The sequence below is a fragment of the Eleutherodactylus coqui genome, chromosome 10 (genome assembly GCF_035609145.1).
Source record: "Eleutherodactylus coqui strain aEleCoq1 chromosome 10, aEleCoq1.hap1, whole genome shotgun sequence".
Classification (NCBI taxonomy): Eukaryota; Metazoa; Chordata; class Amphibia; order Anura; family Eleutherodactylidae; genus Eleutherodactylus; species Eleutherodactylus coqui.
In genome coordinates this window covers 29,279,139-29,292,110 of record NC_089846.1, presented here as the reverse complement: position 1 = coordinate 29,292,110, position 12,972 = coordinate 29,279,139, and the positions used below count along the sequence as shown (strand labels likewise).

Here is a 12,972-nt window from a genome sequence, read left to right as displayed (position 1 = left end):
ATCAGTGTTGCCTTTGAAAAATCCTGCAAATCTCTTGGGAAGACAGGTGGACAAATGTCGGCACTCTGGAAGAGTAAAGACTACCAGCATTGAAGCAATGATCCTTCGCCATCATCTATACTGGACGGGCCACGTTATACGAATGTCTGATTACCGTCTTGTCTCCCAAAGCATTTACTATACTCTCCACTAAAGAACAGAAAACGGAATGTTGTTGGACAGCAAAAGAGATTTAAGGATGGACTTAAAGCTAACCTTAAAAACTGTGGCATAGACATCTACAACTGGGAAACCCTGGCCCTCGAGCGCACAATTTGTGGGTCGGCCATTACCAACAGCACTGTGAATTTCGAAGAGGCACGATGGAGGGCAAAAGGAAGAAACTTATCAAGAGAAAAGCACGTCAAGCCAACCCTTGTCAGGACTGTCTTCCACTTGGAAACCAATGACCCTACTGCGAAAGAACCTGCAGATCAAGAATAGGTCTTTATAGTCATCTAAAAATCCACTGCAAACCCTTATGCGGCCATGGCGACAGAAAAATAAAAATGTTATGGAAATGAAAATCTCCCAAAAATTGCTGCGTCCTCATGGCCAAAACAGCTCTGTTTAAGGGAACCTAAGTTATGGTGGCATTAGGTGAGGTAACAGGGAGCTGGGTAATGTACATCTTATACTCGCCCAGTCCCTGGTTCTCATGGTGGCTGCTGCTGAAGTCCATGCACCGCACACAAATCTTTTCATATTCCCGTACGCACGCTGTCCCATAGACTTTTTCCAACATGACTGATGCAATTCTTAGACTACCCAATGCATACTGAACACTGGTAGTGCATCCATAATCTAAAACATTGCACAGTGCATGACAGCAGTGTGCAATAACTGAATACCGATTTTCAGTGTGCATTGAGTAGTGCCAGGAATGCTGCAGGCATGTTGGAAGAATGAAGAGGGGTTCCAGAAGGAAGCAGATCGGTGGCCAAACCATTAGAATGGAGGGCGACACGTAGTGTGCTCCCAGTTGGTCCCTGGGATCGCAGCATCACTTTAAAGCTATCTATCCAATATGACGGCAGTATAGGAGAGGGGCGATGCTGAGCTTGGGGATATATAGCTTTCTAAAACTTGGCTCACATATATCAATAACTTACAGAGCTTATTTACGTTTTTCATCTTTCAAGGACAACACATACTTCAGAATATAGACGGATGCACGCTCCTTCCTAATGGTACAGTTCATCTCATAATAAATTACCATTATGATGCAAAACCTCTCATGTTTTATGACTGGGACACCAGAAAATATAGAGCAGAATTACCAGAGTTTGAAGACCTGGTGGAAAAGTTATCTGAAAATTTAACTGCATCTGAAGAAGCAAAGGATAAATGTGAACCGCACATCAAAGAACTGCTTGCACTGGGCAAATCCACATTTAATAGAAAAGGTGAGTGTCGTATGTGATGAGGTTTGTACATTATATTCTTTTATAACTTACTAGCGTACCCGTCGCGCGTTGCTGCGAAGACAGACATACATACATACATTCGTTTTTATATATCTAGATGACGGCAGCAGCGACCACTGAGATTTTGTAGGCCGCTGCTTCCCCCTTGCAGGCTGAATAAAATAGCCGTTGTGTGGAACATCCAATTTATCCGGCTGCTGTGGCTTCTTGGGAAGATAGCCTAGTACATGTTTGCCCACTTCCAACTCCAATGGAGACTGACTGTAAATGGCTGGCGTGCTCTAGTATTTATGGTTTCAAGCTGTACGTGTCATTGCATACAGTCTATCTATCTATCTATCTATCTATCTATCTATCTATCTATCTATCTATCTAGGTTATTGCATACAGTCTATCTAGCTATCTATCTATGACATCAGAAAATGAGAGAATTAGATTCCGTACGTAAAATTTGAACGCTAATTCTTTGGCGCTTTGAATTGAATAACCGAGTTGGGACCCATTAACTTTTCCTATTTATGACATAATCAATGCTCGTGCCAAATTTCAAGTTTCTATGACATTGGGAAGCGAGAAAATTAGATTCCGTACATAAAATTTGGACGCTAATTCTTTTGCACATAGAATTGAATAATCGAGTTGGGACCCATTAGCTTTTCCTATTTATGACATAATCAATGCTCGTGCCAAATTTCAAGTTTCTATGACATCGGGAAGCGAGAAAATTAGATTCCGTACGTAAAATTTGGACGCCAATTGTTTTGCGCTTAAAATTGAATAATCAAGTTGGGACCCACTAAATTTTCCTATTTATGACATATTCAATGCTCGTGCCAAATTTCAAGTTTCTATTACATTGCGAAGCGAGAGAATTCGATTCCGTACGTAAAATTTGGACGCTAATTCTTTCGCGCATAGAATTAGTATATGAGGAGGAGGTCGTCTGTGTAATATATTAGTATATGAGGAGGAGGTCGTCTGTTTAATATATTAGTATATGAGCAGGAGGTCTCACAATGCAGCTTTATAGAACATGTTGGGGCATGTTCAAGGGCGTCCGATGTTGATGACATCAGTGATGACATCACAATAGCAGGTGGCTTACTTATTCGATCTACGTGGGGGGGGTCGTAACTTTCGACGACGCTCGCGCGCGCGCCATTTATCGTAGGATAGTTGTACTATGCCTATAATCTTCCCAGGAGTGTACTCAACAACTTCCCAAAGTTTCATGGCGATCGGATGAATGGTGTTGTAGCGCATAAAGGACAAACAGACAGACAGACAGACACGCACGCACACAGACATACATTCATTTTTATATATATAGATTGTACCTGGTGTGCTTCTGGTGCTACAAAGTATTACAGTAACACCTCTATCATGCAGGTGACAGCAATATCGCTGCGGGAAAATCGAAGCGATATCGCACCTGTGTTCTGTGCGATATTGCTGCGTTTTCTTGTGGCAATATCACAATTTTGTGGCAGTACAAAGTCATGTGACACTCTTTTGCTGGGATTTCTAGAGGGGCTTGAAATATAAGCCATATCCTGAAAATAACCCCTAACTGCATTTAAAAAAAAACTAAAGACAATACATTACCTAACAGGCCCTGTCTGCTCCACTGCACTTCTCCTCCGCAGGTTCCCGGAACTTGTTTGTGGTCTTCAGCCGCCGCTTCCTGGTTATGGCTCTGATTGGTTCTCGAGCGCCGTGGCTCAGCAAATCAATGCAGCACCTAATGAACCAATCACATTCAATGCAATGGCTGTGACTGGTTCATTGAATGCTGCATTTATTGGCTGAGCCACGACGCTTGAGAACCAATCAGAGCCAGTGCTTCCAGGAAGCAGGATTTATGAACCCCCTGCCTAGGAAGTGGCGGCTGTAGACTATAAACAAATGTGTCGGCGCTTCAGCAGGAGAAGTGTGGCAGAGTGGACAGCGCCTGTTAGGTAATGTATTGTTTGTTTTTTATTAGAGATGAGCGAGCACCAAAATGCTCGGGTGCTCGTTGCTCGTGTCGAACTTTCCGCAATGCTCGAGGGTTCGTTTCGAGTAACGAACCCCATTGAAGTCAATGGGCGACTCGAGCATTTTTGTATATCGACGATTCTCTCTAAGGTTTTCATTGGTGAAAATGTGCAAAAACCCAAGAAAGTGATGGGAACGACACAGAAACGGATAGGGCAGGCGAGGGGCAATATGCTGGGCCGCATTTCAGGTTCCCAGGTCCCACTATTAAGCCACAATAGCGGCAAGAGTGGCCCCCCCCCCTAACAATTTTTACTTCGGACAAACCCTCATTAGTAAGCCACACCTTATCTAAGCACCACACTACCTCCAACTAAGCACAATCACTGCCTGCGGGACACACCCCTGCCTCTTCTCCTGCGTTAAATGCTGCCCAACCCCCCCCCCCCCCCCGCACGACCCAGTGTCCACAGCGCACACCAAAGTGTCCCTGTGCAGCTTTCAACTGCCCTCATGCCACACGCTGGCCCCATAGCCACACCACCCTCATGTCTATTTATAAGTGAGTCTGCCATGAGGAGGAACCGAAAGGCACACACTGCAGAGGGTTGGCAGGGCCAGGCAGCGACCCTCTTTAAAAGGGGTGGGGCGATAGCCCACAATGCTGTACAGAAGCAATGAGAAATCCAATCCTGTGCCACCTCTGTCAGGAGCTGCAAACGTGGGCATAGCAATGGGGAATCCATGTGCCACACAGTATTCATTCTGTCAAGGTGTCGCATAGCTCAATCGACACTGCAAGGGGAAAGCCGTCTGCGCTCTGCCCCCTACCCAAGTCAGTCAGTGTCTTTGTGCCAGACAGGTCAAACACCGTGATGGGAACTAAGTTTGCACCAACAGCAAAGGTGGGTCCTAGGAAACCCAAGAAATGAACAAAAAATTGATCTGAGCGGCCAAACATGGCAGACTTGCACCGCACCCACGGCATAGGCCTCGGCCCACAGATTCAGCAATCGTAGGCAGGAAGCAGACTTTCACTCCACCCAGGACATAGGCCTCTGCACAAACCCTCAGCAATCGCGGGCCTACAGCGGACTCCAATGCTAGCGTAGCTGTGCACGTCTCATTACTGCTGTATTGCTCCTGTAGTTTGTCCCAATGCAGTTCCCCAGATAGTAGAGCTAACGTCAGATTAAATGCAGGTGGGCTTCGGCCCACACTGCATGCCCCAGTCTGACCGGGGTTTTTTATAAATAGTCACAGGCAGGTACAACTCCGCAATGGGAATTCCGTGTGCACCCACAGCATGGGTGACTCCCTGGAACCCACTGGCGGTACATAAATATATCCCATTGCAGTGCCCTGGACAGCAGAGCTAACATCAGATTAAATGCAGGTGGGCTTCGGACCACACTGCATGCCCCAGTCAGACTGTTTTTTTTTTATAAGTATACACCGGCAGGTACAACTCCCTAATGTGAAGTCCCTGTGGACCGACAGCATGGAAGGGTCCCAGGAAGCCACCGGCGGTACATAAATAAATCCCATTGCAGTGCCCAGCACAGCTGAGGTAACGTCAGATTAAATGCAGGTGGGCTTCGGCCCACACTGCATGCCCCAGTCTGACCGGGGTTTTTAATGCAGAGACACAGGCAGGTACAAATCCCTAATGTGAAGTCCCTGTGGACCCACAGCATGGGTGGCTCCCTGGAACGCACCAGCGGTACATAAATAGATGCCATTGCAGTGCCCTGGACAGCAGAGCTAACGACAGATTAAATGCAGGTGGGCTTCGGCCCACACTGCATGCCCCAGTCAGACTGGGGTTCTTTATAAGTAGACACATGCAGTTACAACTCCGTGTGGTCCCACAGCATGGGTGGGTCCCAGGAAGCCACCGGCGGTACATAAATAAATCCCATTGCAGTGCCCAGCACAGCTGAGGTAACGTCAGATTAAATGCAGGTGGGCTTCGGCCCACACTGCATGCCCCAGTCTGACTGGGGTTTTTAATACAGAGACACAGGCAGGTACAAATCCCTAATGTGAAGTCCCTGTGGACCCACAGCGTGGGTAGTTCCCTGGAACCCACCAGCGGTACATAAATAGATCCCATTGCAGTGCCCTGGACAGCAGAGCTAACGTCAGATTAAATACAGGTGGGCTTCGGCCAAGAATGTTTTCATTGTTGGAGGAGGAGGACAGGGATGTTTTTGAGGCAGTACGTGTCCTGTCCCCGTGTCCGTGGTTATATGCACCTTCCCAGTGACCACGTCGCTGAAAAGTTGTCGCGCCTGGGGAACCTAGTAGCGCGGCCTCGCCACCATCATGTCTTTGGGAAGCCTCCGTTTCCACTACCCTGTAACATTGCATTGTAGCAGTATAGGCAGAGCCGAGAATTAGTAACATTTCAGCGGTAAAAGTATGCACAAACCCCTGTAACTTTTCATTGGCAGCAGTGACGACAGACCCCACTAACATTTCATTTGCAGCAGTATACACAGACCCCAGTAACATTTCAGAAGTATCTGTATAGACAGATCCCAGTAACTGTTCAATAGTATAAGTCTAGACAGACCCCAGTAACATTTCAGTTCCAGCAGTATTGACAGACCCCAGTAACATTTCAGTAGTATCAGTTGTGACATGCCGCAGTCACATTTCAGTTCCAGCAGTGCAGACAGACCCCAGTAACAGTAACGTAGAAGCAGTATGGGCAAAGCAGCAGATAAATATTTCCCTGGCAGCAGTGTAGGGAGACCAAAGTATTTGTAACATTTCAGTAGTAGCAGTATAGTCAGACCCCAGTAACAGTAACGTAGAAGCAGTATGGGCAGAGCCCACTATTAGTTACAGTTCTGTTATAGCAGTATAGACCTGCCCCAGTAACATTTCCGTTGAAGCATTATGGGCAGAGCCCAGTATTAGTAAAATTACAGTAGTAACGGTATACACCAACCAAGGTAACATTTCAGGAGCAGAAGTATCGGCAGACCAAAGTAACATTTCTGTTGCTGAAGTATAGTCAGACCCCTGTAGCATTACTGTGGCAGAAGTATAGGTAGGCAGAACAGAGTTACATTTCTGTAGCAAAAGTGTAGACCAACACCAGACACAGTGGTGTACCATGAGTGCAGGCGAAGCCCATAAAAATTACTTGGATTACATTGTAGGCGAGGGCCTGAAAAATTGGTGTACCAACAGTACAAATGTACCCCAGAAAAATTGCCCATGCCCAACCCAGAGGGCAGGTGAAACCCATTAATCGCTTAGCGTACTGTGGTTTAATTTTTAACTAGGCCTGGAGGCAACCCAGTCAAAAAAAAATTGGTTCAGGTGGAAGTTTCAATGCTTTAATGAGAATTGAAACAGATAAATATTATTTAGAAAAGTTATATGAGCCTTTTGGCCCACAGAAAAATTGCCCATTCGCGGTGATTACGAGAGCTTTCAGGAGGAGGAGCTGGTAGAGGAGGACGAATATCATACACAGATTGACAAAGGTCTTTAGGTAGGGCTGCTATTCGCTGGTGGAGAACAGAAGTCTGGGGAAATCCAGGCTTTGTTCATCTTTATCAGTGTAAGCCTGTCGGCGCTGTCAGTTGACAGGCGGGTTCGCTTATCCGTGATGATTCCCCCAGCTGCACTAAACACCCTCTCTGACAAGACGCTAGCCGCAGGGCAAGCCAACACTTCCAGGGCATACAGCGTGAGTTCGGGCCACGTGTCCAGCTTTGACACCCAGTAGTTGTACGGAGCAGAGGCGTCACGGAGGATGGTGGAACGATCGGCTGCGTGCTCCCTCACCATCTTCTTACAGTGCTCCCTCCGACTCAGCCTGGACTGGGGAGGTGTGAGACAGTCTTGCTGGGGAGCCATAAAGCTGACAAAGGCCTTGGAGAGTGTTCCCCTGCCTGCGCTGAACATGCTGCCTGATCTCAGCGCCTCCCCTTCTACTTGGCCCTCGGAACTGCGCCTTCGGCCACTAGCGCTGTCAGAAGGGAAGTTTACCATCAGTTTGTCCACCAGGTCCCTGTGGTATTGCATCACTCTCAAACCCCTTTCCTCTTCGGGAATGAGAGTGGAAAGGTCATCCTTATAGCGTGGGTCAAGCAGTGTGTACACCCAGTAATCCGTAGTGGCCAGAATGCATCTAACGCGAGGGTCACGAGAAAGGCATGCTAACATAAAGTCAGCCATGTGTGCCAGGGTACCTCGATGCAACATATGGCTGTCCTCACTAGGAAGATCACTTTGAGTATCCTCCTCCTCAGGCCATACACGCTGAATGGATGAGAGGCAAGCAGCATGGGTACCCTCTGCAGTCGACCCAGATGTCTCTTCCTCCTCAGGTTCCTCCCCCTCCTCCCCCTCCTCCTCCTCCTCCACGCGCTGAGATATAGACATGAGGGTGCTCTGACTATCCAGCGACATACTGTCTTCCCCCGCCTCCGTTTCCGCCTGCAAAGCATCAGCCTTTATGCTTTGCAGGGAACTTTTCAACAGGCATAGCAGGGGAATGGTGACGCTAATGATTGCAGCATCGCCGCTCACCATCAGCATGGGCTCCTCAAAGTTTCCAAGCACCTGGCAGATATCTGCCATCCAGGCCCACTTCTCTGTAAAGAATTGAGGAGGCTGACTCCCACTTCGCTGCCCATGTTGGAGTTGGTATTCCACTATAGCTCTACGCTGCTCATACAGCCGGGACAACATGTGAAGCGTAGAGTTCCACCATGTGGGCACGTCGCAAAGCAGTCGGTGCACTGGCAGATTAAACCGATGTTGCAGGGTGCGCAGGGTGGCAGCGTCCGTGTGGGACTTGCGGAAATGTGCGCTCACCCGGCGCATCTTGCCGAGGAGGTCTGACAAGTGTGGGTAGCCTTTCAGAAACCTCTGAACCACCAAATTAAAGACGTGGGCCAGGCATGGCACATGCGTGAGGCTGCCGAGCTGCAGAGCCGCCACCAGATTACGGCCGTTGTCACACACGACCATGCCTGGTTGGAGGCTCAGTGGCGAAAGCCAGCGGTCGGTCTGCTCTGTCAGACCGTGCAACAGTTCGTGGGCCATGTGCCTCTTCTCTCCTAAGCTGAGTAGTTTCAGCACGGCCTGCTGACGCTTGCCCACCGCTGTGCTGCCGCGCGACACTGACTGCTGGCGACGTGCTGCTGCTGACAAGTCTTGATTGCGAGGTAAAGATTGCGTTGGAGGAGGAGGAGGAGGAAGAAGGTTTAGTGGAGGTGGTATACACCGCCACAGATACCAGCACCGATCTGGGGCCTGCAATTCTGGGGGTGGGTAGTACATGAGTGGTCCCAGGCTCTGACTCGGTCCCAGCCTCCACTAAATTCACCCAATGTGCCGTCAGGGAGATATAGTGGCCCTGCCCACCTGTGCTTGTCCACGTGTCCGTTGTTAAGTGGACCTTGCCAGTAACCGAGTTGGTGAGGGCGCGTACAATGTTGCATGAGACGTGGTCGTGCAGGGCTGGGACGGCACACAGTGAAAAATAGTGGCGACTGGGGACAGAGTAATGCGGGGCTGCCGCCGCCATCATGTTTCTGAACGCCTCAGTTTCCACCAGCCTGTAGGGGAGCATCTCCAGGCTGATCAATTTGGCTATGTGGACATTTAAAGCTTGAGCGTGCGGGTGCGTGGCGGCGTATTTGCGCTTTCGCTCCAATGATTCTCTTAGCGACAGCTGGACACTGCGCTGAGAGACATTGCTGGATGGGGCTGAGGACAGCGGATGTGAGGGTGTGGGTCCAGGCCAGGAGACGGTCGTGCCTGTGTCCTGAGAGGGGGGTTGGATCTCAGTGGCAGGTTGGGGCCCAGGGGGAGAGGCAGTGGCGCAAGCTGGAGGCGGTGAACGGTCTTCGTCCCACCTTGTGGGGTGCTTGGCCATCATATGCCTGCGCATGCTGGTGGTGGTGGCTCCCCGGCTGATCTTGGCGCGACATAGGTTGCACACCACTGTTCGTCGGTCGTCCGCCGTCTCAGTGAAAAACTGCCACACCGAAGAGCACCTTGGCCTCTGCACGGTGGCTTGGCGCGAGGGGGTGCTTTGGGAAACAGCTGGTGGATTATTCGCTCTTGCCCTGCCTCTACCCCTGGCCACCCCACTGCCTCTTCCAACCTGTCCTGCGGCTGCAATTGCCTCCCCCTCTGAAGACCTGTCCTCAGTTGGCTTATCACACCAGGTGGGGTCAGTCACCTCATCGTCCAGCGGCCCTTCCTCCGAATCCTCTGTGCGCTCCTCCCTCGGACTTACTGCCCTTACTACTACCTCACTGATAGACAACTGTGTCTCATCGTCATCGTCCTCCTCACCCACTGAAAGCTCTTGAGACAGTTGCCGGAAGTCCCCAGCCTTATCCCCCGGACCCCGGGAACTTTCCAAAGGTTGGGCATCGGTCACGATAAACTCCTCCGGTGGGAGAGGAACCACTGCTGCCCAATCTGGGCAGGGGCCTGAGAACAGTTCCTGGGAGTCTGCCTGCTCCTCAGAATGTGTCATTTTCATGGAGTGAGGAGGCTGGGAGGAAGGAGGAGCAGCAGCCAGAGGATTCAGAGTTGCAGCAGTGGACGGCGTAGAAGACTGGGTGGTCGATAGATTGCTGGATACACTTTCTGCCATCCACGACTGGACCTGCTCACACTGCTCATTTTTTAATAAAGGTCTACGAAGTGGACCCAAAAATTGCGATATGAAGCTGGGGAACGCAGAAACTGTCCTCTCTCCGCGTCCTCGCCCGCGTCCACGTCCTTTGCCCCTACTCCTACCCCTCAGCATGCTGGATTAAGAAACGAGCAGAGACAGAGCAGTGTAAAAATGTTTGTGAATTATTACCACGCAGTTGGTGGCTGCCAGCGGTAATATAACGCTAAATGAAGCCAGAGATAAATTATAAGGAAGGCTGCACTTAGGCCTTGCTGTGAACTATGCAGTTTGGATGGACGTGAAGTCCCACAGGCCACGCAGGCAAATGCACTTGGTCTCCGGTAGCCGTTAAAAAGGAATCATTTTTTAAATCTCCTTATTTTACTATGCAATAAGGCTTTGCAGTGTGTATTGCACTTTCAATCTATGGGCGTCGGGCAGACCGTGAACTTGTGAGACACCACACGTATAACACAGAGTGTTGTAGAAAATGTGTGGTTTCTTGCCGTACACTTAGAGGCAGACTGCAGTGAGGCAATGCAAAGTGCGGACAGAAATATGTTTAAATGAAGGCTGCACGCAGGCTCTGCTGTGCAATCCAGAGGTACTACAACTCCCAGCAACCACGGAGTTAAATGCTCACAGTCGCAGGTTGCCCTAAGAAAAACCATTGGGGTTCTTGTAGACAGGATTCTACACTACCACTTTCCCTGCCTGACCAATACTGCCCCTATACTCAAGTACAGACTGCAGCCTGAGAACGCTACAGCCTGCACGCCCGATATACATTAAAAAAAAAAATGTGCAAAAGTGATCACAGCACCCACTACAGGTACTACAACTCCCAGCAAACACGGAGTTAAATGCACATGGTCACAGGTTGCCCTAAGAAGAACCGTTGGGGTTCTTGTAGACAGGATTCTACACTACCACTGTCCCTGCCTGACCAATACTGCCCCTATACTCAAGTACAGACTGCAGCCTGAGAACGCTACAGCCTGCACGCCCGATATACATAAACAAAAAACTTGTGCAAAACTGCTCACAGCAGCCACAACATTAATGCACTAGGTGAGCTGTGGCCTTAAGAAGAACTGTTGTGGTTCTTGAAGACGCTAACACTGTCCCTATAGCAGCAGAAGCATCAGCAGCACTTTCCCTGATCTCTCTTAGTGTGTGACTGTGGCGAGCCGCGGGCAGGGCAGATTTAATCACTTGATCTCACCAGCCACTCACTGCAGGGGGGTGGGATAGGGCTGGAACGTCACAGAAGGAAGTTGTAATGCCTTCCCTGTGTTTCTATTGGCCAGAAAAGGGCGCAAATTTCTCAGGGATAAGAAAGGGATTGTCTCTAATATATAGTGATTACCTCATTTTCAAATGGGTCAATATCAGTAGGGGGCGTTTTTGCTGGTTATTCATTGTCCCTCCAGCTGACCCTCATTATGTGTATTCATTAAAGACCATACAGATTACAGGCTGTCTCACCCATATAGGTTGGTGCACACAGGGAGGAGGTGAACAATATAAGAGGACAGAGCGAAAACTAAATGTGAGGAAGAGATATGCAAAACCTGCCTCCGATTTACTGCTTCCTCATTGGAGCACCGGGAGAGACAAAGTTCCTTGCCCGAGATTACCATGAAATTTGTCATGCTAATTTGCCCATAAGACCCCCTACACAATCTCTAGCTAGCAATCTCTGCAAGGAGATACAGTGGCACCTCCTGTTAAAGTTACCCCCAAAGATCACCTGACGGCTGGTAAAAAATGTATGGCTTGAGTCTCATAACGAGATCATCGCAGTCCTGCTTGGTTTGAGGAGTGTAGTTGTTAATTAGTTGAAGCTCTTGTCCCTTTATGAGGGCATCCAGGATCAGGCACCTCTATTTCTAACTCAGTAACCCCTTGCCATTCAACCACTGAGGTAAAAAGGATCACCACTCTGCTATACGGCTTAGCTGCAAGAGACCAGCAGGATGGACCGGACCTCCATTCCATCTTTACCTTATGTATGACTGCAAAATTTGGCAACCTGGTCTCTTGCAAAAATAAAATGTTGGCTTGAACGCAGCCAGGAAAATCAAAGGCCTCAAATCTAGCCATACCTAATGTAACGCTGGCGACATTAATTGAGGCCGATGTCAACTGAGCGGGTGCCACCATCATTGGTGATTTGAGTTACAAGTATGCAATGACTGACAGGAGATTTGGGCTTTCTTTAGAAGTAAGTTTCCTGCTTTATTAATACATTGTGCTCACAACATCATGGTTTTAAGATGTTACTGGAGTACGCGTTTCGATCTCTTGATTAGATATTGATCACCTCCTAATCCCTTGGTGCAATACAAGTCTTTAAAAACCTTTATTAATTATCTTATTAGCCTTTATTTAAAGAAAAAACCAAACAGACTAATATAAATATAATCAGTTTTCTTATTCATGCCTTTTGGATATTTAACATGAAAATCCAAAATCCTTCCCTTTTATGGAGAGCCGTATCCTTTGCATCTAGGTCATGATTTTTGATTATTTTTTCAATTCCAAAATATATATATTTTTTTTCCTCGACATAAGCAGCTATGTGTAAGATTCAACACACGAGCACACAAAAAAATGCATAATATGAGAAGTTAATAATGGCTGCCAAAACTGATTTTTGTACATGCGCGTATCGGTGCGACATGCACGTGTGTTCTCAGATGCTGCTGGTAGCTAAATATATAAATGCATATAAGAAAGATATACAATCTATAAGGATCATAATAGCATCTAGTGCGGTAATAGATTTGGGCGCATCTGGTGGGCACAGGTGTGTGTCGAGCATGATATAAAAAGGGGCAGTCAAGGGTCATGTCAATCAAA

At 48.4% G+C, this 12,972-nt stretch overlaps 1 protein-coding gene across 1 annotated transcript in view; it reads left to right on the top strand.

Moving 5' to 3' along the window:
- LOC136579710 (patr class I histocompatibility antigen, CH28 alpha chain-like) overlaps positions 1-12,972 on the top strand; it is a 51,331-nt gene that overhangs the window by 24,426 nt on the left and 13,933 nt on the right. Inside the window, exon 3 of the mRNA XM_066579775.1 lies at positions 1,182-1,445. Within this exon, the coding sequence (XP_066435872.1) occupies positions 1,182-1,445 (264 nt within the window). The remainder of the gene's footprint in view (positions 1-1,181; positions 1,446-12,972) is intronic.